Source organism: Arachis stenosperma, chromosome 5 (genome assembly GCF_014773155.1).
Source record: "Arachis stenosperma cultivar V10309 chromosome 5, arast.V10309.gnm1.PFL2, whole genome shotgun sequence".
Lineage (NCBI taxonomy): Eukaryota > Viridiplantae > Streptophyta > Magnoliopsida > Fabales > Fabaceae > Arachis > Arachis stenosperma.
In genome coordinates, this window is record NC_080381.1 from 106,312,260 (window position 1) to 106,333,558 (window position 21,299).

The window sequence follows — 21,299 nt, forward strand, 5'->3', positions numbered from 1 at the left end:
ATTAAGGATCCAAAGGAATCTGAGGGTCATATAGAGACCATAGAGATTCCATTAAATCTCTTTCTGCCATTCATGAGCTCTGAAGACTATTCTTCCTCTGAAGAGGATGAAGATGTGACTGGAGAGCAAGTTGCTCAATATTTAGGAGCTATCATGAAGCTGAATGCCAAGTTGTTTGGTAATGAGACTTGGGAAAGTGAACCTCCCTTGCTCATTAATGAACTAGATACCTGGATTCAACAAACTCTACCTCAAAAGAAACAAGATCCTGGCAAGTTTTTGATACCTTGTACCATAGGCACCATGATCTTTGCAAAAGCCCTGTGTGATCTGGGGTCAGGGATAAATGTTATGCCACTCTCTGTAATGGAGAAGCTGGGGATCATTGAGGTGCAACCTGCCTTGTTCTCATTACAATTGGCAGACAAGTCATTGAGACAAGCTTATGGAATAGTAGAGGACGTGTTAGTAAAGGTTGAAGGCCTTTACATCCCTACTGATTTCATAATCTTAGACACTAGGAAGGAAGAGGATGAATGCATCATCCTTGGAAGACCTTTCCTAGCCACAGCAGGAGCTGTGATAGATGTCAATAGAGGTGAATTAGTCCTTCAATTGAATGGGGACTACCTTGTGTTTAGGGCACATGGCCATCCCTCTATGACAAAAGAGAGTAAGCATGAAGAGCTTCTCTCAGTTCAGAGTCAAGAAGAGCCCTCACAGTCAAACTCTAAGTTTGTTGTTGGGAGGCCACAACCAAACTCTAAGTTTGGTGTTAAGATCCCATATCCAAACTCTAAGTTTGTTGTTGGGACTATACAACATTGACCTAATCACCTTTATGGCTCCATGAGAGCCACTGTCAAGCTATTGACATTAAAGAAGCGCTTGTTGGGAGGCAACCCAATTTTATTTATTTAATTTTTATTTTATTATTATTTTGTGTTTTATTAGGTACATGATCATGTGGAGTCACGAAAAAAAATATAAAAATTAAAAACAGAATCAAAAACAGCAGAAGAAAAATCACACCCTGGAGGAAGCACAGACTGGCGTTCAACGCCAGTAAGAAGCATCTGGCTGGCGTTCAACGCCAGAACAGAGCATGAATCTGGCGCTGAACGCCAGAAACAAGCACATTCTGGCATTTGAACACCAGAAATGTGCCTAGAGGAAAAGCTGGCGCTGAACGCCAGTAACAAGCATGAAACTGGCGTTCAACACCAGAAACATGCTACATGTGGGCGTTGAACACCCAGAACATGCTTTACATGGGCATTGAACGCCCAGAATGTGCATCACTCGGCGTTTAAACGCCAGAATGGTGTGCAATGGCATTTTACATGCCTATTTGGTGCAGGAATGGAATTTCTTGACACCTCAGGATCTGTGGACCCCACAGGATCACCTCAGGATCTGTGGACCCCACAGGATCCCCACCTAACATATTCCCACCTTACCTCCTAATCCTATTTTACTCTTCCCCATATCACACTTCCCAAAACCCTTCACCAATCACCTCAATCTCTCTTCCCAATTACCCCCTTCACCACTCACATCCATCCACTCTTCCCCATAAACCCCACCTATCTTCAAAATTCAAAAACATTTTCCCACCCATTCCCACCCTAAATGGCCGAACCTACCCTCTCCCCTTTCCCTATATATACCCTTCATTTCTCCTTCATTTTCACACAACACAACCAAATCTTCTCCCCCTTGGCCGAATACACATTCCCTCTTCTTCTTCTTCTTCTTCTTCTTCTTCTTCTTCTTCTTCTTCTTCTTCTTCTTCTATTCTTTCTTCTCTTGCTCGAGGACGAGCAATATTTTATGTTTGGTGTGGTCAAAGCATAATCTTTTTTGTTTTCCACTACCATCAATGGCACCTAAGGCCGGAGAATCGTCTAGAAAAGAAAAAGGAAAGACAAAAGCTTCCACCTCCGAGTCATGGGAGATGGAAAGATTCATCTCCAAAAGCCATCAAGACCACTTCTATGATGTTGTGGAAGAGAAGAAGGTGATTTCTGAGGTCCCTTTCAAGCTCAAGAAAAATGAGTATCCGGAGATCCGACATGAGATCCGAAGAAGAGGTTGGGAAGTCTTAACCAACCCCATGCAACAAGTCGGAATCTTAATGGTTCAAGAGTTCTATGCCAATGCATGGATCACTAGGAACCATGATCAAAGTATGAACCCGAGTCCAAAGAATTATCTCACAATGGTTCGGGGGAAATACTTAGATTTTAGTCCGGAAAATGTGAGGTTGGCATTCCACTTGCCCATGATGCAAGGAGATGGACGCCCCTACACTAGAAGGGTCAACTTTAATCAAAGGTTGGACCAAGTCCTAATGGACATATGTGTGGAAGGAGCTCAATGGAAAATAGACTCCAAAGGCAAGCCAGTTCAACTAAGAAGACTGGACCTCAAGCCTGTAGCTAGAGGATGGTTGGAGTTCATTCAACGCTCCATCATTTCCACTAGCAACCGATCTGAAGTTACTGTGGATCGGGCCATCATGATTCATAGCATCATGATTGGGGAGGAAGTAGAAGTTCATGAAGTCATCTACAATGAAATCTACAAAATAGATGAAAAGCCATCCACCACGGCAAGGCTAGCTTTTCCTCGCCTTATTTGCCATCTATGTTACTCAGCTGGAGTTATCATAGAAGGAGACATCTCCATTGAAGAGGATAAGCCCATCACCAAGAAGAGGATGGAGCAAGCAAGAGAGACCATCCACGGTTCTCAAGAGATGCATGAGGAAGCTCATCATCAAGAAATCCCTGAGATGCCTCAAGGGATGCACTTTCCTCCCAACAACTATTGGGAACAACTCAACACTTCCTTAGAAGATTTGAGCCACAATGTGGAACAATTAAGGGTGGAACATCATGAGCACTCCATCATTCTCCATGAAATAAGAGAAGATCAAAGAGCAATGAGGGAGGAGCAACAAAGGCAAGGAAGGGACATAGAAGAGCTTAAGGACATTGTTGGTCCTTCAAGAAGAAGACGCCACTAAGGTGGATTCATTCCTTGTTCTTATTTCTTTCTGTTTTTTGGTTTTTAATGTTGTGTTTATCTATGTTTTGTGTCTCTACTTCATGATCATTAGTATGTAGTAACCATGTCTTAAAGCTATGAATAAAATCCATTAATCCTTCAGCTCTCTTAAATGAAATATGTTTTAATTCAAAAGAACAAAAAGTACATAAATTTCGAAAATTGTCCTTGAATTTAATTTAATTATATTGATGTGGTGACAATACTTTTTGTTTTCTGAATGAATGCTTGAACAGTGCATATTTTTGATCTTGTTGTTTATGAATGTTAAAATTGTTAGCTCTTGAAAGAATGATGAACAAAGAGAAATGTTATTGATAATCTGAAAAATCATGAAATTGATTCTTGAAACAAGAAAAAGCAGTGAAAAAAACAAGGCGTGCAAAAAAAAAAACAGAGAAAATAGAAAGAAAAAGAAAAAGCAAGCAAAAAAAGCCAATAGCCCTTAAAACCAAAAGGCAAGGGTAAAAAGGATCCAAGGCTTTGAGCATCAATGGATAGGAAGGCCCAAGGAAATGAAATCCAGGCCTAAGCGGCTAAACCAAGCTGTCCCTAACCATGTGCTTGTGTCATGAAGGTCCAAGTGAAAAGCTTGAGACTGAGTGGTTAAAGTCGTGATCCAAAGCAAAAAGAGTGTGCTTAAGAGCTCTGGACACCTCTAACTGGGGACTCTAGCAAAGCTGAGTCACAATCTCAAAAGGTTCACCCAGTCATGTGTCTGTGGCATTTATGTATCCGGTGGTAATACTGGAAAACAAAATGCTTAGGGCCACGGCCAAGACTCATAAAAGTAGCTGTGTTCAAGAATCAACATACTTAAATAGGAGAATCAATAACACTATCTGAAATTCTAAGTTCCTAGAGAAGCCAATCATTCTAAACTTCAAAGGAAAAAGTGAGATGCCAAAACTGTTCAGAAGCAAAAAGCTACAAGTCCCGCTCATCTAATTAGAATTAATATTTATTGATATTTTGGGATTTATAGTATATTCTCTTCTTCTTATCCTAATTGATTTTTAGTTGCTTGGGGACAAGCAACATTTTAAGTTTGGTGTTGTGATGAGTGGATAATTTATACGCTTTTTGGCATTGTTTTTAGGTAGTTTTTAGTAGGTTCAAGCTACTTTTAGAGATGTTTTCATTAGTTTTTACGTTAAATTCACATTTCTGGACTTTACTATGAGTTTGTGTATTTTTCTGTAATTTCAGGTAAATTCTGGCTGAAATTGAGGGACTTGAGCAAAACTCTGAAAAAGGCTGACAAAAGGACTGCTGATGCTGTTGGAATCTGACCTCCCTGCACTAAAAATAGATTTTCTGGAGCTACACAACTTCAAATGGGGCGCTCTCAACGGCGTTGGAAAGTAGACATCCAGAGCTTTCCAGCAATATATAATAGTCCATACTTTATTCGGAAATTGACGACGTAAATTAGCGTTGAACGCCAAGTACATGTTGCTGTCTGGAGTTAAACGCCAGAAAAACGTCATGATCCAGAGTTGAACGCCCAAAACACGTTATAACTTGGAGTTCAACTCCAATAAAAGCCTCAGCTCGTGGATAGATCAAGCTCAGCCCAAGCATACACCAAGTGGGCCACGGAAGTGGATTTATGCATCAATTACTTACTCATGTAAACCCTAGTAGCTAGCCTAGTATAAATAGGATAATTTACTATTGTATTAGACATCTTTTGACAGTTCAATCTTTTGACAGTTTAATCTTTTGACAGTTTAATCTTTTGACTGTTTAGTCTTTGATCATTCGGTCTTTTGATCATTCAGGGGGCTGGCCATTCGGCCATGCCTGAACCTTTCACTTATGTATTTTCAACGGTGGAGTTTCTACACACCATAGATTAAGGGTGTGGAGCTCTGCTGTACCTCAAGTTTCAATACAATTACTATTACTTTTTATTCAATTCTCTTTTATTCTTATTCCAAGATATACGTTGCACTTCAACTTGATGAATGTGATGATCTGCGACACTCATCATCATTCTCACCTATGAACGCGCGTGACTGACAACCACTTCCGTTCTACTTTAGGCCGGGCGCATATCTCTTAGATTCCCCAACAGAATCTTCGTGGTATAAGCTAGATAGATGGCGGCATTCATGGGAATCCGGAAAGTCTAACCTTGTCTGTGGTATTCCGAGTAGGATTCCGGGAATCCGAAAAGTCTAACCTTGTCTGTGGTATTCCGAGTAGGATTCTGGTATTGAATGACTGTGACGAGCTTCAAACTCCTGAAGTCTGGGCATTAGTGACAGACGTAAAAGAATCAAGGGATTCTATTCCAACCTGATTGAGAACCGACAGATGATTAGCCATGCTGTGACAGAGCATAGGACCATTTTCACTGAGAGGATGGGATGTAGCCATTGACAACGGTGATGCCCTACATACAGCTTGCCATGGAAAGGAGTAAGAAGGAGTGGATGAAAGTAATAAGAACGTAGAGATTCGAAAGGATTCTAGCATCTCCATACACCTATCTGAAATTCCCACTATTGATTTACATAAGTATTTCTATCCCTTTTTATTTTCTATTTATTATTAATTTTCGAAATCCATAACCATTTAATCTGCCTAACTGAGATTTACAAGGTGACCATAGCTTGCTTCATACCAACAATCTCTGTGGGATCGACCCTTACTCAGGTAAGGTATTACTTGGATGACCAAGTACACTTGCTGGTTAAGTTGAACGGAGTTGTGTCCACACATAGGTTCCATAATAATGATTCCATACAACAACAAAGAATACTACATTGATGTGATCACAATTTCGTCCACCAGAAGTCCATAAAACTTGCAGTTCTGTTGTATTAAAGCAACTAGTTGAGGCTTAAGCTCAAAATTGTTTGCTCCAATGGCAGGAATGGAGATGCTTCTTCCATCACATTTGGACGTGGGTTTGGTAAAGTCACCAAACATCCGTCTTGCATTATCATTATTGGGTTCGGCTGCCATCTCCTTCTCTTGTTCGAAAATTTCTTAAAGGTTACTTCTGGATTGTTGTAATTTAGCTTCTCTTAGTTTCCTCTTCAAAGTCCTTTCAGGTTCAGGATCAATTTCAACAAGAGTGCCTTTTTCCTTGTTCCTGCTCATATGAAAGAGAAGAAAACAAGAAAAGAAGAGGAATCCTCTATGTCACAGTATAGAGATTCCTTTATGTTAGTAGAAGAAGAAAGGGGAGAAGAGTGAAGAAGAATGAATAGTCTGTATAAAGAGTAGGGATAGGAGAGGTGATAAGAGATGAAGAGAAGTGTTAGTAAATAATTAATTAAATAGAATAAGAAAAGAGAGGGAGAATTTCAAAAATAATTTTGAATGAGGGATTAGTATTTTCGAAAATTAAAGATAAGATATAATTAAAATTAAGATTTAAAATAATTAAAAAGAATTTTTGAAAAAGAGAGAGGTATTTTCGAAAATTAGAGAGGGATAGGTAGTTAGTTGGTTTTGAAAAAGATAAGAAACAAACAAAAAGTCAAATAATTAGTTGAAAAAGATATTAAAATCAAATTTGAAAAGATAAGAAGATAAGAAGTTAGATAAAATATTTTGAAATCAAATTTTGAGAAAGATAAAATTTTGAAAACAAGATAAGATAAAAAGATAAGATAAATAGATAAGATAAAAAGATAAGATTTTTAAAGAAAAGATATTTTGAAAAATATTTAATTTTTAAAATTAAAATTAATTACTTAACTAACAAGAAACTAAAAGATAGGATTCTAGAATTTTAAAGATTGAACCTTTCTTAACAAGAAAGTAACAAACTTTAAATTTTTGAATCACTCACATTACTTGTTAGCTAATTTTCGAAAATATGATATAAAGATAAGAAAAAGATTTTGAAAAGATAAGATTTTTAAATTTTGAAAATTTGACTTGACTTGTAAGAAATAACTCATTTTAAATATTTTTGACCAAGTCAACCCAAAATTTCAAAAATTTGGAGGGAAATAAGGAAAAGATATTTTTTTATTTTTGAAATTTTTAATGATGAGAGAGAAAAACAACAAAAATGACTCACAACATGAAAATTATGAATCAAAACTCATGATGCATGCAAGAACACTATGAATGCCCAGATGAACACCAAGAACACTTTGAAGATCATGATGAACATCAAGAACATAATTTTGAAAAATTTTTGATGCAAAGAAAACATGCAACACACCAAACTTAGAAATCTTTAATTCATGGACTCTAACAAACTAAAAATGCATATGAAAAACAACAAACAACACAAAACAAGAAAACATCAAGATCAAACAAGAAGACTTACCAAGAACAACTTGAAGATCATGAAGAACACTATGAATGCATGGAATTTTCGAAAAATGCAAGAAAAATTTTTTAAAGCATGCAATTGACACCAAACTTAAAAATTGACTCAAGACTCATACAAGAAACATAAAATATTTTTGATTTTTATGATTTTATGATTTTTTTGTATTTTTATTATTATTATTTTTTTTTCGAAAATATTTTTGGAAAAACGAAAATTAAAGAAAAATTTTTGAAAACTTTTTGAAAAGAAAATTACCTAATCTGAGCAACAAGATGAACCGTCAGTTGTCCATACTCGAACAATCCCCGGCAACGGCGCCAAAAACTTGGTGGACGAAATTGTGATCCTCTTTATATTTGCATGAGATTTAAAAATTGGCTCTATTGGAATTTATGATCACAACTCCATTCAACTAAATAGCAAGTGTACTGGGTCGTCCAAGTAATACCTTACGTGAGTAAGGGTCGATCCCACAGAGATTGTTGGTATAAAGCAAGCTATGGTCACCTTGTAAATCTCAGTTAGGCAGATTAAATGGTTATAGATTTCAAAAATTAATAATAAACAGAAAATAAAATAGGATAGAAATACTTATGTAAATTAATAGTGGGAATTTCAGATAGGCGTGTGGAGGTGCTAGAATCCTTTCGAATCTCTACTTTCTTATTGCTTTCATCCAATCCTTCTTACTCCTTTCCATGGCAAGCTATATGTAGGGCATCACCATCATCAATGGCTACTTTTCTTCCTCTCTGGAAAATGGTCCTATGTGCTGTCACTGCACGGCTAATCATCTGGAGGCATCACCTTTGTTGAAGGCTACATCCCATCCTCTCAGTGAAAATGGTCCAAATGCTCTGTCACAGCACGGCTAATCATCTGTTGATTCTCAATCAGGTTGGAGTAGAATCCATTGATTCTTTTGCGTCTGTCACTAACGCCCAGCCTTCAGGAGTTTGAAGCTCGTCACAGTCATTCAATACCGGCATCCTACTCGGAATACCACAAACAAGGTTAGACTTTCCGGAATCCCGGGATCTTACTCGGAATACCACAGACAAGGTTAGACTTTCCGGATCCCCATGAATGCCGCCATCTATCTAGCTTATACCACGAAGATTCTGTTGGGGAATCTAAGAGATATGCGCCCGGCCTAAAGTAGAATGGAAGTGGTTGTCAGTCACGCGCGTTCATAGGTGAGAATGATGATGAGTGTCACGGATCATCACATTCATCAAGTTGAAGTGCAACGTATATCTTGGAATAAGGAATAAAAGAGAATTGAATAGAAAATAATAGTAATTGTATTGAAACTTGAAGTACAGCAGAGCTCCACACCCTTAATCTATGGTGTGCAGAAACTACCTAAAAACAATGCCAAAAAGCGTATAAATTATCCGCTCATCACCGGGCTGAATATTGTGAATACCATCGGATCCGCGGGCACTCCACCAATGAGTGTTTTGACTTAAAAAACGTCATAGAAAAGCTCGTACGAGAAGGAAAGTTAGATCGATACCTGGCCACCCATGATGATGAACAAAGGAAAAGAAGAAGAGCAGAAGACGTCGGACCAACCGCGTGGTCATCCCGAATGCTAGAAAGACATATCCACATGATACACGGCGGATTCGCCGGGGGAGGAATGTCCAAATCATCCCACAAAAGACATCTCAAAGACGTATACCACGTCGTAGAAAGGAAGGAAGCACCCGACATCCCGGCAATCACTTTTGCCAAGGAAGACGCATCCGGCATCGCGACAGGGCATGACGATCCCATGGTCATCACTATTATATATGCAAACGCAAATCTTCATCGCACACTGATAGACCAGGGGAGCTCTGCCGATATCTTATTCAAAACCGCTTTCGACAAACTTGGCTTGGAAGAAAAAGAACTCAGAGCATATCCGGACAGCCTGTTCAGGTTAGGAGACACCCCGGTTCAACCAATGGGATACATCCCGCTCCACACAACTTTTGGAAAGGAAAGTCAGTCAAAGACACTCAAAATAGATTACATCGTCGTTGACGTAAGCTCAGCCTACAATGCCCTAATAGGTCGGGCAACGCTAAATCAACTCGGCGCAATAGTCTCGACCCCACATCTATGCATGAAGTTCCCGACCGCCGAAGGAATAGCCACAATAAAGGCAGATCAGAAGATGGCATGCCGCTGTTACAACGAGAGTCTAAACCTCAGAGGCAGAGGAGAAGAATTCCATACAATCGAGCTCGGAGGAGTTCGGAGGCGGGAAGAGCTCTGCCCACAACCTGAAGGAGAAGTAGAGAAAATCCAGATTGGGAACACCCCAGACCAAACAACCAACATCGGCATACTCCTAAAAGGGGACGTGAAAAAATCACTCATACAGTTCCTACGCGAGAACACCGACTTCTTTGCGTGGAAGGCCGCAGATATGCCAGGCATAGATCCTAAACTAATATGCCACAAGCTAGCAGTCTACCCAGGATCTCGGCCGGTACAACAAAGGCGCAGAAAGCTAGGACCAGAACGCTCTCAAGTAGTGGAAGAACAGGTACGAGCTCTACTGGAGGCAGGCTTCATAAGAGAAGTCAAATACCCACTATGGCTTGCTAATGTCGTTTTGGTAAAAAAGTCAAATGGAAAGTGGAGAATGTGCACCGACTATACCGATCTCAACAAAGCTTGCCCAAAAGATCCTTATCCACTCCCAAACATCGACACACTGGTAGATGCTTCCTCCGGATACAAATACCTCTCCTTTATGGACACATACTCGGGATATAACCAAATCCCAATGTACCCACCCAACCCAGAAAAAACCTCTTTCCTGACCCCAAAGGCAAATTACTGCTACATCGTTATGCCTTTCAGTCTCAAAAACGCAGGAGCCACTTACCAAAGGCTAATGAACAAAGTTTTTTCGGATCACATCGGAAAGATCATGGAGGTCTACGTGGACAACATGCTAGTGAAGACGCAAAATGAAGAGATGTTACTATCCGACCTGACACAAGTATTCAACACCATAAGACGACACGGCATGCGACTCAATCCCACGAAATGTACCTTCACAGTGGAAGCTAGTAAATTCTTGGGTTTTATGATCACACAGAGAGGAATCGAAGTGAATTCGGACAAGTGCAGGGCCGTACTCGACATGAAAAGCCCGACTTGTATCAAAGAGGTACAGCAACTCAATGGGCGGTTGGCGGCCTTGTCCAGATTCCAGGTGGGATCAGCAATATGATCTCTCCCCTTCTACGCCACTCTAAGGAAGGGAAAGCAGTTTGAATGGACAGTTGAATGTGAGCAAGCCTTCTAAGACATCAAAAAATTTCTGGGACAACCACCTATATTAGGTCGGCCACGGGAAGGAGAACCACTCATCTTGTACCTCACAGTAGGAAATCGGGCAATAGCCTCAGCACTGGTCCGAGAAGACAACAGTGGGCAACAACCCATATACTTTATCAGCAAAGCATTACAAGGGTCTGAACAGAACTATCATAAAATAGAAAAATTCGCTTACGCTCTCATAATAACATCTCGACGACTTCGTCCATACTTCCAGTCTCACACCATTAAAATTCGGACCAACCAGCCCATAAAAGGAATCTTACAGAAAATAGAGTTGGAAGGCACAATCCTGCAATGGGCAGTCGAGTTGTCCGAATTCGACCTTCAATACAAAGCACGGACGGCCATCAAATCTCAATATTTGGCCGACTTCATTGCAGAATTTACGGACACACCGGAAATCCCCGTAGTATGGAATCTATATGTGGATGGCTCCTCGAACAAAACAGGAAGTGGCGCAGGCGTTATACTTGAAAGTAACCAGGGGACCCAAATCAAACTCTCCCTCAAATTCGGGTTCCCTACCTCAAACAATCAAGCAGAACATGCGGCACTATTAGCTGGTTTGAAGCTGGTCGGGGAGGTGGGAACTCAAAAACTTATCATCTTCAGTGTCTTACAAGTAGTCACTTCATAAATAACAGGAAGCTACTAAGCCAAAGATCCCACTATGAAAAAGTACTTGGACAAAACTAAGGAACATCTCAGACAACTCGGAGAGTATGAGATCCGACACATACCCCGAGAACAGAATGCCCGGGCTGATGCACTCTCAAAACTAGCTAGCACCAAACCAGGAGGCAACAATAGAAGCCTTATCCAAAAAAGTCTACAGAAGCCATCAATCTCAGACGAAGAAAAGGTCCTAGCCATAACAGGTCGCGATCAGGGATGGATGACCCCCATAATTAATTACCTCACGACAGAGGCCCTCCCTACAGATGAGAAAGAGGCAAAGAGGTTAAAACGGGAAGCACAATACTACACCATCATAAACAATACTTTATACAAAAGAGGGATTTCAACACCATTGCTAAAATGCGTGCCGACTTCCAACACTAAGGATATCCTAGAAGAAGTACACAGTGGCATTTGTGGCAATCATCTCAGAGCGCAAGCACTAGCTAAAAAAGTACTTCGGGCAGGATTCTATTGGCCAACTCTACAAAAAGAGGCCACAGAATTCGTAAAGACATGTTCGCCATGTCAAAAGCATGCCAACTTCCACACCGCTCCACCAGAGGAGCTCATCAGCGTAACCTAACCTTGGCCATTTACAAAATGGGGACTTGATCTCCTCAGACCTTTCCCTCAAGGGTCAGGACAAGTCAAATTCCTCAGAGTAGGAATAGACTACTTCACAAAATGGATCGAGGCAGAACCCCTAGCCAATGCCACAGCTCAAAGAAGTCGGAAATTCCTATATAGAAATATCCTCACAAGGTTCGGAGTCCCATACTCTATCACTACAGACAATGGTACCCAGTTCACAGACACAGGTTTTAGAAAACTAGCAGCCGACCTAAATATAAAGCAACAATTCACCTCTGTTGAGCACCCCCAAGCCAATGGGCAAGCCAAAGCTGCTAACAAAGTTATATTAGCAGGGATAAAACGGAGATTATAGGATGCAAAGGGAGCCTGGGCTGAGGAACTCTCACAAGTCCTATGGGCATATCGAACGACTCAACATTCCACGACAAAGGAGTCACCCTTTCGATTAGCTTACGGAATGGAGGCAATGATCCCAGTGGAGGTCGAAGAAGGATCACCCAGAGTAATTCATTTTAGCGAAAAAGTCAATTCCCAACTTCAAAGGGAAGAGCTCGATTTACTTCCAGAAATTCGAGAGAAAGCTCGAATAAGGGAAGAGGCGTTGAAAAGACGAATGGCCTCCAGATATAACCGAAAAGTAATACAGCGGGCCTTTGTTGAAAACGACCTTATCCTAATCCGAAACGACATAGGAACAACTCGACCCGGAGAAGGAAAGCTGGCAGCAAACTGGAAAGGACCCTTTCGAGTTATAGAAGTATTGGGAAAGGGCTACTACAAACTTTCCGAACTCGACGGGCGAGAGCTTCCTAGATCATGGCACGCCTGCAACCTGAGAAGGTACTATAGCTAGGGATGATAAAAGATCTTGGACGAAGCGCACTCTTTTTCCTGAAAAAGGTTTTTTAACAAGGCGCCCCGACAAGACTTACAAATCACCCGACTTAGGAAGTTAACTCCTCATGAATATTTGCATTCTTTTTTAAATAAATTTTGTTCAGATTCTCTACAAATGATCAAGTCGTATTATTCTAAAAACATTCATCGCCCGATTATAAAGCTACAGATCGACAAAAAGTGAAAACCAAATTCTCTGCGCGATCACAATAAAAACAAGGACTAAAAATCCAAATTCTACAAAATCGGCAAAGATGAAAACAAGAATAATACAAGAAGTTATAGAAAGTGATCCATAGAAAGGACCTGACGAGGTCCTAAAAAAGTGGATTGCTATAAAATAACTTAAAGGTTGGCCGACACGAAGAGTCGGACCAACCACAACAACCCAAGTTATAAGTAAAGCCCTGGAAAGAGGTCTGGCCAACCCTATAAAAGAGGATTACTATAACTTCGAAGAGCCCGATATGATGAAGTCGGACTCCTACAAAAAGTTACAAAAAGATAGTCCCTGAAAGAGACCTAAAACAAGGTCCAAAAAAGAGGATTATCAAGTAACTCGACAAGGGCTCGATGTGACAAAGTCGGCCCGAAAAGATAAAGTTACAAAAAGATAGTCTCTGAAAGAGACCTAAAACAAGGTCCAAAAAAGAGGATTATCAAGTAACTCGACAAGGGCTCGACGTGATAAAGTCGGCCCGGAAAGATAAAGTTACAAAAAGATAGTCCCTGAAAGAGACCTAAAACAAGGTCCAAAAAAGAGGATTATCAAGTAACTCGACAAGGGCTCGACGTGACAAAGTCGGCCCGGAAAGATAAAGTTACAAAAAAACGATCCCTGAAAGAGACCTAAAATAAGGTCCAAAATAGAGGATTATCAAGTAACTCGACAAGGGCTCGACGTGACAAAGTCGGTCTGGAAAAATAAAGCTACAGAAAATAACTCAAAAGAACCCGACATGATGAAGTCGGCACAAAAGACAAAGAGTTATCAAGTAATCTCTAAAAAGATAATTGAACAAGGACCAGGTAGGAGAATTACAGAAAGGACTCATAAAAGCTCGACATGATGGCCACCCGAAAACCTCAAAAAGCAAATCCTAATAAGAGACCTTAGAAAAGGTCCAACAGAAATGGATTGTTGAAGATAACTTCAGGACAAAGAAAGAAGACCAACACACAAGGTGGATTCAGACTTAACAAGAAGTCGGGCTACAAACATAAAGCAAATAAAGGTCCAATCCAAACACAAGTCGCAGTAACAAACTCAAGAAACCATCAAGTCTGGTGACTTCTTTGTTTAACAAAAATAAAGTTGCTAAAACGAAAGCAACTGGAGAAGTACCCAAAGTCAGAAGCAGGATTTACAAAATAAAAAGTTCAAAAGCCCACAGGCTGAGCTATACCAAAATATACCAAAGATAATTAAAGAGAATTCGGAGGTCCTCCACTAGTGGCATCAACATGAGGTGAAGGAGGACGAGTCTGGAGAGGCACCGCATCCACTGTCCCATCGCCTTGATTCAAGATCTAACAATCAGGATCTGGCTCAACTACGGTCGAGGGGGCTGAAGAAACCGGCATAGCAGAAGTTTTAAGAGAAGGCGCAGGAGGAGGTTCAATGTCATCATCGGGATCATCCGGGACAATCTTGCCATCCTTTACTACGCTATCAAGACTAACGAGAGTCAAATCGGCATCAGGGGCAACAATCCGAAACTACTCCATCAGGTTCTCATAGGCGGCAGTCACGCTGCCCACAAGGTGACCCTGGAGCTCGGCATAATTAACCCGAAAAGTTTCCAAGTCATCTCGGAGATGCATCAACTCCCTATAAGCTGAGACATAGCTATCCTTGTGCTTCAATGCCATGTCCTCAGCCAACTTCAAGGAAGCCGCTAAGGCGATAGAGCTAGCTTTCTCACCCTCCAATTCCTTTTCCACCTTCGCCAACTTCACCTCCAATTCCTCCTTCAGACCCTTGATCCGATCAAACTCCGATTTAGCCTCTTCCATGAAAGATTTCGTAGCATGAATCGGGATATCCTGAACAGTTCGGAAAATAGCCGTACCCATATGTGCCATCTTCACACTGTTTCTGGTGATGAAGTCTAAATGCTGAAGAAGGGACACGTCATCCATAGAAAGCGCACCGTAAGGGGCAACTTGCTGGTCGACAAACTCGACAGCATCAAAATTCGGGGCATCCAGGTTAAAGGGCTCATTTGTTTTCTGCTTTTTTAAGGAAGGAGCACCAGAAGCAGCAGTAGAAGTTTGTGGAGGATCTACCAGGCGAACCCGAGGAGTAGGGATCACCCTCCTCTGCCTAGGGGAACCTGGTACAGGCGGTTTCATGGTGGTTTGAAAAGATCCCTCCCTTGCCGCCTTGACCGAGATGTTTTGTGCAGCGGCTGCCTTCCTGGCTTTTTTGAAAGCCTTCATAGAGTCGTTATTTTTTGACATTTTTGAAAAATAGAAAAAATAGAATCAGCAAATAAAAGTCATAGATCACAGGGATAAAATAGAATAAAATAGCACGTCAGTCAATACCCAACACTTTTCAGACCAAAGAGGGGTTCCCCAGAAATTTCTTAGTATCCAGATGCGGAGGCTCCCCCCAAATATCCTCCAATACGCTCACAAAGGCCTGTTCAACCCCATCCAACATCTCCCAAGTATACCGAGACACTATGACATTCTTTCGCCACTCAAGAGGAAAAGCAGGTTCATCATTTTCATTAAGAAAAAAAAGGGCGAACCCCCTCGACTGCTCGTACTTTAAAGAAATAGTTTTTAAAATCCTTAAAGGACTCATCATACATGGCAAAGACTTATGCCCTTGGGCAGATCTAAAGGAAACCCAAGAAGCTTTCTTTTTTGAAGAGGCCCCAGGCTTGGCCGAAACAAACAAATAGAGGAAAAGAGTTAGAGAAGGCTTGATGCCTAACTCTTGACACAGCAGCTGAAAATTTTTTATAAAACCCCACGAATTGGGATGAAGCTGGGATGGAGCAATGTTACAAGACCACAATAGGTTGGTCTCAAAAGCGGAAAAAGGAAAAGTAATGTCCAACAGACTAAAGAAGTATTCATAAGCATAAAAGTAGGGACGCTCTCCCTCAACAGAAATAGGAAAACAAACTCTCTCATTGGAATCAGGTGCTACCAGCTCGTAATTCCCTTCCTGGGCACCACTACCACAGACCCTATGGTGTTTTCGTAGCTCTCTACAGAAGTCGGAATCCACCACTGAAAGACATAGAAGAACCATGGAATCTACCCAATCGGCCATGCCCTCAGGGACTCGGGAAGACGTCTCAACAATATTCTTGCGAGAAGTCATAAGACCAACTAGTACTACAATAAAGAAAAGAATATTAGATTACTAAAACACATCTCGAACAGTAGCAAAACAACTCGACCACACAACCCAGTACATTACAAGCAACAAAAGGAGTCCCTAGGACTTACGTTGAAAATCCTAGGGCACCATTTGGGGGCAAGCCACAATACAAGAAACCCAAGGAGATTTACAAGATTCACACCCCAGCAACAACGTTCCCCTTTCAAACCAGAAACAACAACCACAGCAGAAATCATCAAAGAAAACATCGTCTTCACCAAAAGAGAAACTACCAACAAAATCTAAAACCACTAAAGGAACAACCTTTTTCAAGCAGCGGCAACATGCAAAACCCTAGAGACACTAAACGGAAGGGCAAAAAGAGGACCAGAACATGTACATCACAGCGGCAGTCAAGCATGGCAATACAAAAAGATTCAGGCTTTCCAACATAGATACAGGCAAAATCGAAAATTTATTGAAGAATCACATTCCAAAGCAAATAAAGAAGTAGGGAAAAGAACCAACCTGAAGAATAAAGGAAGCGCTGAAGAAGATGATCGCACTCCAAAAACAAACACCAAATGATCACCAAGCAAACGTCGCAGAAATGAGAAAATCACAAAACAAGAAAAGAGAGAAAGTAGGTTACGAAGAAAAGAAACCATTTTTAGATGTGAAGTTCAAAAACAAAGAGACCTAGAGAAAACGGAGCATCAAAAACCAATTAATGGGGTATTAAAAACCCTCGCACGTTCCCAACGCCAGGACATTAATCCAAAAGCGCGCGTTTTCAAAAGGAAGCGAAACGTTCTGCATTCAAAAAAGGAACACCTACAAGGGCGAAATCGACAAAATGCTCGAGTTCGGCTTCACCTGAAGGTTCGAAGTCCTAAAAACTAAGACTCTACCTCCAAATAAAGACCGAGCAGGGGCACTGTTCATACCCTGGGTCGAGCTCTCCGACCCGGGATGTTCTACAGACAAAGCGACCGACCTCTTTAAGGTCAGGAGGACCCGACCTCTTCTCAAAGAGGTCGGCCAAATCACAGGAAGGCTCAATAGAGGGCCCAAACGGACGAACACGCCCCAAATCCTAAGGCAGCCCAAGCCTACAGAGAGAATGGCGGTTCCCTTGAAGATAAGATGACCTCAATTAAAGATAAGATAAAGATAAGATAAGATAACTTACTTATCTTATCTAAAGAAGGTCATTCTGTGCCATTATAAATACACTGGAGTACCCAGGTATAACTCATACTCTGATTCTACTCAATACCTGCTTAATACCCTTGCTAACTTAAGAATCGGAGTTCCTTGCAGGTACCCCCACCCTCCGGGAACGAAGGATCAGCACCACCACCGTGTCCAACAAGTCGGACATAGTGGCTCCAGCCACCGTCAACAGGTCAGATACAACAGCTCCGACCAAGTACCGAAGATCTCGTCCAAGATCGACCTACAGTTTCAGGTAACCCACGGAACACTTTCATACAAAAGTTAGGTTGTTACTTAAGCAAAACCAATAAAATTGATAACCGAGTATTCAAACCTCGGGTCGTCTTCTCAAGGAATTGCAGGGAGGTGTGTTTATTATTGGTTATGGAAAATTTTACATTCTTGGGTTTTTTTGTAATATTGAGCAAGGAAAATAAATTGCAAGGGAAATAAATTAATAATTGAAAAACTCTTGGCAAGGTATGAGAACTAGAATTCCTATCCTAGTTATCCTTATCAGGTGTGATGAGAATTGGGTTTCAACCCCACTTGGTCAGCCTTTACTAAACAAAGGAAGGTCAAGTGGACTAATTAGCTTGATCCTCAAGTCTTAGTCAATCCCTATGGAAGGACTAGCTTTAGAGTGATCCAAATCAATCAGTAATTCCAATTTCAATCAACAGCTGAGTTTGATAACTCAAGTGTTACCAATTACTTAACCAAATCTAAAAGGGAAAATAAATCTAATTTAAATTGAAAGTATCATAAATAGAATAAAACAATCACGAATCTGAAATACCTCAAATTGTATTAAATAGAAAATCAATCTAAACATAAAGAGTTCATAAACTAAATTGAGAAAATAAATAAAAGGAACATTGAACCTGTGATTGAAGAAGATGAAATCCTAATTCCTTTAAGAAGAATCCTAATACTAAATCCTAAGAGAAAGGAGAGAACCTCTCTCTCTAAAAACTACATCTATAAACAAAAATTGTGAATTATCAGCTTATGCTAAGTATGGATGCATTCTCCCACTTTATAGCCTCAAATATGTGTTATCTGGGCTGAAATCTGGGTCAAAAATAGCCCAGAAATCGTTGATTATGAAATCTATCACGTACAGGTCGTTGCAAAGTCACGCGGAAGCGTCGTCCATGCGTTCGCGCGGATTGGGTTTTCGCCAGGTCACGCGTCCGCGTGATCCATGCGTTCGTGTCGTCTGACTTCGAAGCAGCTATGGCCAATTATATATCGTTGCGAAGCCTTAGACGTTAGCTTTCCAACACAACTAAAACCGCATAATTTGGACTTCTTTAGCTTAAGTTATGGTCAATTTAGTACCAAGAAATCAGGCTGGACAACTTTAGCAGTTCCTTCTGTTTCTTGTATTTCTTCCACTTTTACATGCTTCCTTTCCATCCTCTAAGCTATTCCTATCCTGTAATCTCTGAAAACACTTAACACACATATCAAGGCATCGAATGGTAATAAGAGAGGATTAATATTAGCAAATATAAGGCCAAAGAAGCATGTTTTCAATCATAGCACAAAATCAGGAAGGAGAATGTAAAACATGCGATTAGTATGAATAAGTGAGTAAAGAGTTGATAAAAACCACTTAAATTAGCACAAGATAAACCATAAAATAGTGGTTTATCATGTGTCCTAAATGCAGTCTTAGTAATATCATCCTCTTTCACCTTTATTTGATGGTAACCAGATCTCAAATCAATCTTGGAAAACACTCAAGCTCATTGCAGTTTATCCATCAAGTCATCTATTCTTGGCAGCGGGTACTTGTTCTTCACAGTCACTTTGTTCAACTGTCAATAATCCACACACAGTCGTATTCCTCTATCCTTCTTCTTCACCAATAAAATGGGCGCTCCCCACGGTGGTGCACTCGGTCGAATGAACCTCTTATTCAAAAGCTCTTCCAACTGAGTTTTTAATTCGGCCAGCTCTATTAGAGCCATTCTATACGGCGCAATCGATACTGGTCCAGCTCCCAGCACCAATTCAATCACAAATTCAATCTCCCTTTGAGGTGGAAACTCCGGGATATCTTCCGGGAATACCTCAGGAAAGTCTCTTACCACCAGAATCTGATCTAAGTTCTGGGCATCACCCAACGCATTAGAAGTCAACAAGAGATAACCCTGATACTCTTCCCCACTACAGTGCACCGTTACAAAGTTCAGGTAGTAGCCCTCAGCAATCACTGCCCTATTTTCTCCTTCCAGCATAAACCGAATCGACCGCTCAAAAAAATCCAACAAAACCCAATTTTTCGACAACCAATCAAACTCCAAAATTATCTCCAACCTAACCATTGGTAAACAAATCAAGTCATGCACGAAGTCTCTACCCACAAGCTTGAAACCTACTTGCCTACACCCTGCACTATTCATAACCATCATATGCGGAGTATGTACATGCAAATCAAACACTAACTTTGACACTTTCAAGCCTAGTTCTGTAACTTTAGCAAACGAAATAAATGAATGCGAAGCTCCAGTATCATACAATGCAATTAATGTTTTATCACCAATTAAACATATACCTCTCATCAATGGATCCACCTTGGAAGCATCCTTGGTGTTTACAGCAAATACTCGCCCCTGGTGCTGACTCTGGCTCGCATTCGGGTTCTTCCCACGGGTGCAATCCCTTGCCATATGACCAGGCAAACCACAGTTGAAGCAACCACCTAAACTAATCTTGGAAGAGCCATATGGATGAAAACACCCACAACGCACACAAGTCAAATCCGGAGAATTCTTACTCTGATTTCCTCTTCCTTTGGCATACTGAAACTCATTCTGAGCATTCTTTCTGAAGCCTCCTTGACGTTGAGGCGCATATCCTCCTCTCTTGAAACTTTGACCCCTCGGATGAAAATACTTGCCACGTCCCTTACTAGTGTTCCCTCTATGAGTCTCATTGGACGAAGTTACCATTTTTGCGTATTCCTCAACCACCCTTGCTTTGTTCACCAAGTCGAAGAAAGTATGAATCTCCATAGGAGCCACAATAGTCATGATGTTGTCCTTCAAGCCCCTTTGGTACTTGATACCTTTCCAATTTTCGTAGGATTCTGGGGCACCCTGACACACCCTAGAAAACCTACAAAGCTCCTCAAACTTGCTTGTGTAATCTGCTACAGACAAGGAACCTTGCTTCAGCTGCATCAGTTCCATCTCCTTCACTTCTCTTGCAGACTCAGGAAAGTACTTCTTATAAAGGCCGTTTGGAATACGTTCCAATGAACATCGGCATTTTGAAGCTGTATCAAGTGGCATTCTACCTGCCACCAGTGTTAGGCCTCTCCCGCAAGCTGATAAGCGGAAAATTCTATATATTGGTTATTCGAAACGTGCTGAGCATGGAAAGCATGTTCCATGGCCTGGAACAAGTTGTCTGCTTTTATAGGATTGGTTGATCCTCAGAAAATTGGCGGATGAACCTTGAGAAAAGTCGCCAAGGTCATCGGAGCACCTCCCTGTTATCGCCGTTTCCCTCAGCATTATCATTAGCATTGCCTTCGCCATTCCCGTTTCCATTTCCAGCCGGTTCCTCTAACCTCTGCACAGCTTACAGAGTCGCAGCAGCATTAGCCTCCATAGTGTTCGCTAAATTCGTCATTGCCGCCATAAATTCGACATGGTTATCAGCTGGTTGCTCATTCCTACTTTTCTCGTGAACGTGCTCGACCTCGTCCGCAAGTGGCCATTAGGATTCCTGTCTCCACCAAATAATCAATATCAAGGTGATCAGTCTCAATATCAAAAGCCTAATGCTTCAATTATCCCAAACAGGCACTCACAAACAAGCATG

At 41.0% G+C, this 21,299-nt stretch overlaps 1 protein-coding gene across 1 annotated transcript; it reads right to left on the bottom strand.

Annotated features, from left to right (window-relative positions):
* Positions 1 to 19,288: 19,288 nt before the first annotated feature.
* On the bottom strand, positions 19,289 to 21,013 carry LOC130981028 (uncharacterized). The gene is made up of 2 exons (XM_057904667.1): positions 20,929 to 21,013; positions 19,289 to 20,799 (listed from the first exon to the last, which is right to left on the bottom strand). Exons 1-2 carry the CDS (start codon positions 21,011 to 21,013, stop codon positions 19,289 to 19,291), a joined length of 1,596 nt encoding a protein of 531 aa, XP_057760650.1.
* Between the last annotated feature and the right edge of the window lie 286 nt (positions 21,014 to 21,299).

Coding starts and splice junctions, on each gene's coding strand:
- LOC130981028 (XM_057904667.1), bottom strand. CDS start 21,013: ATGGCGAAGGCAATGCTAATGATAATGCTGAGGGAAACGGCGATAACA. Junction 20,800..20,928: donor CCTTGGCGACTTTTCTCAAG/GTTCATCCGCCA, acceptor TCCGCTTATCAG/CTTGCGGGAGAGGCCTAACA.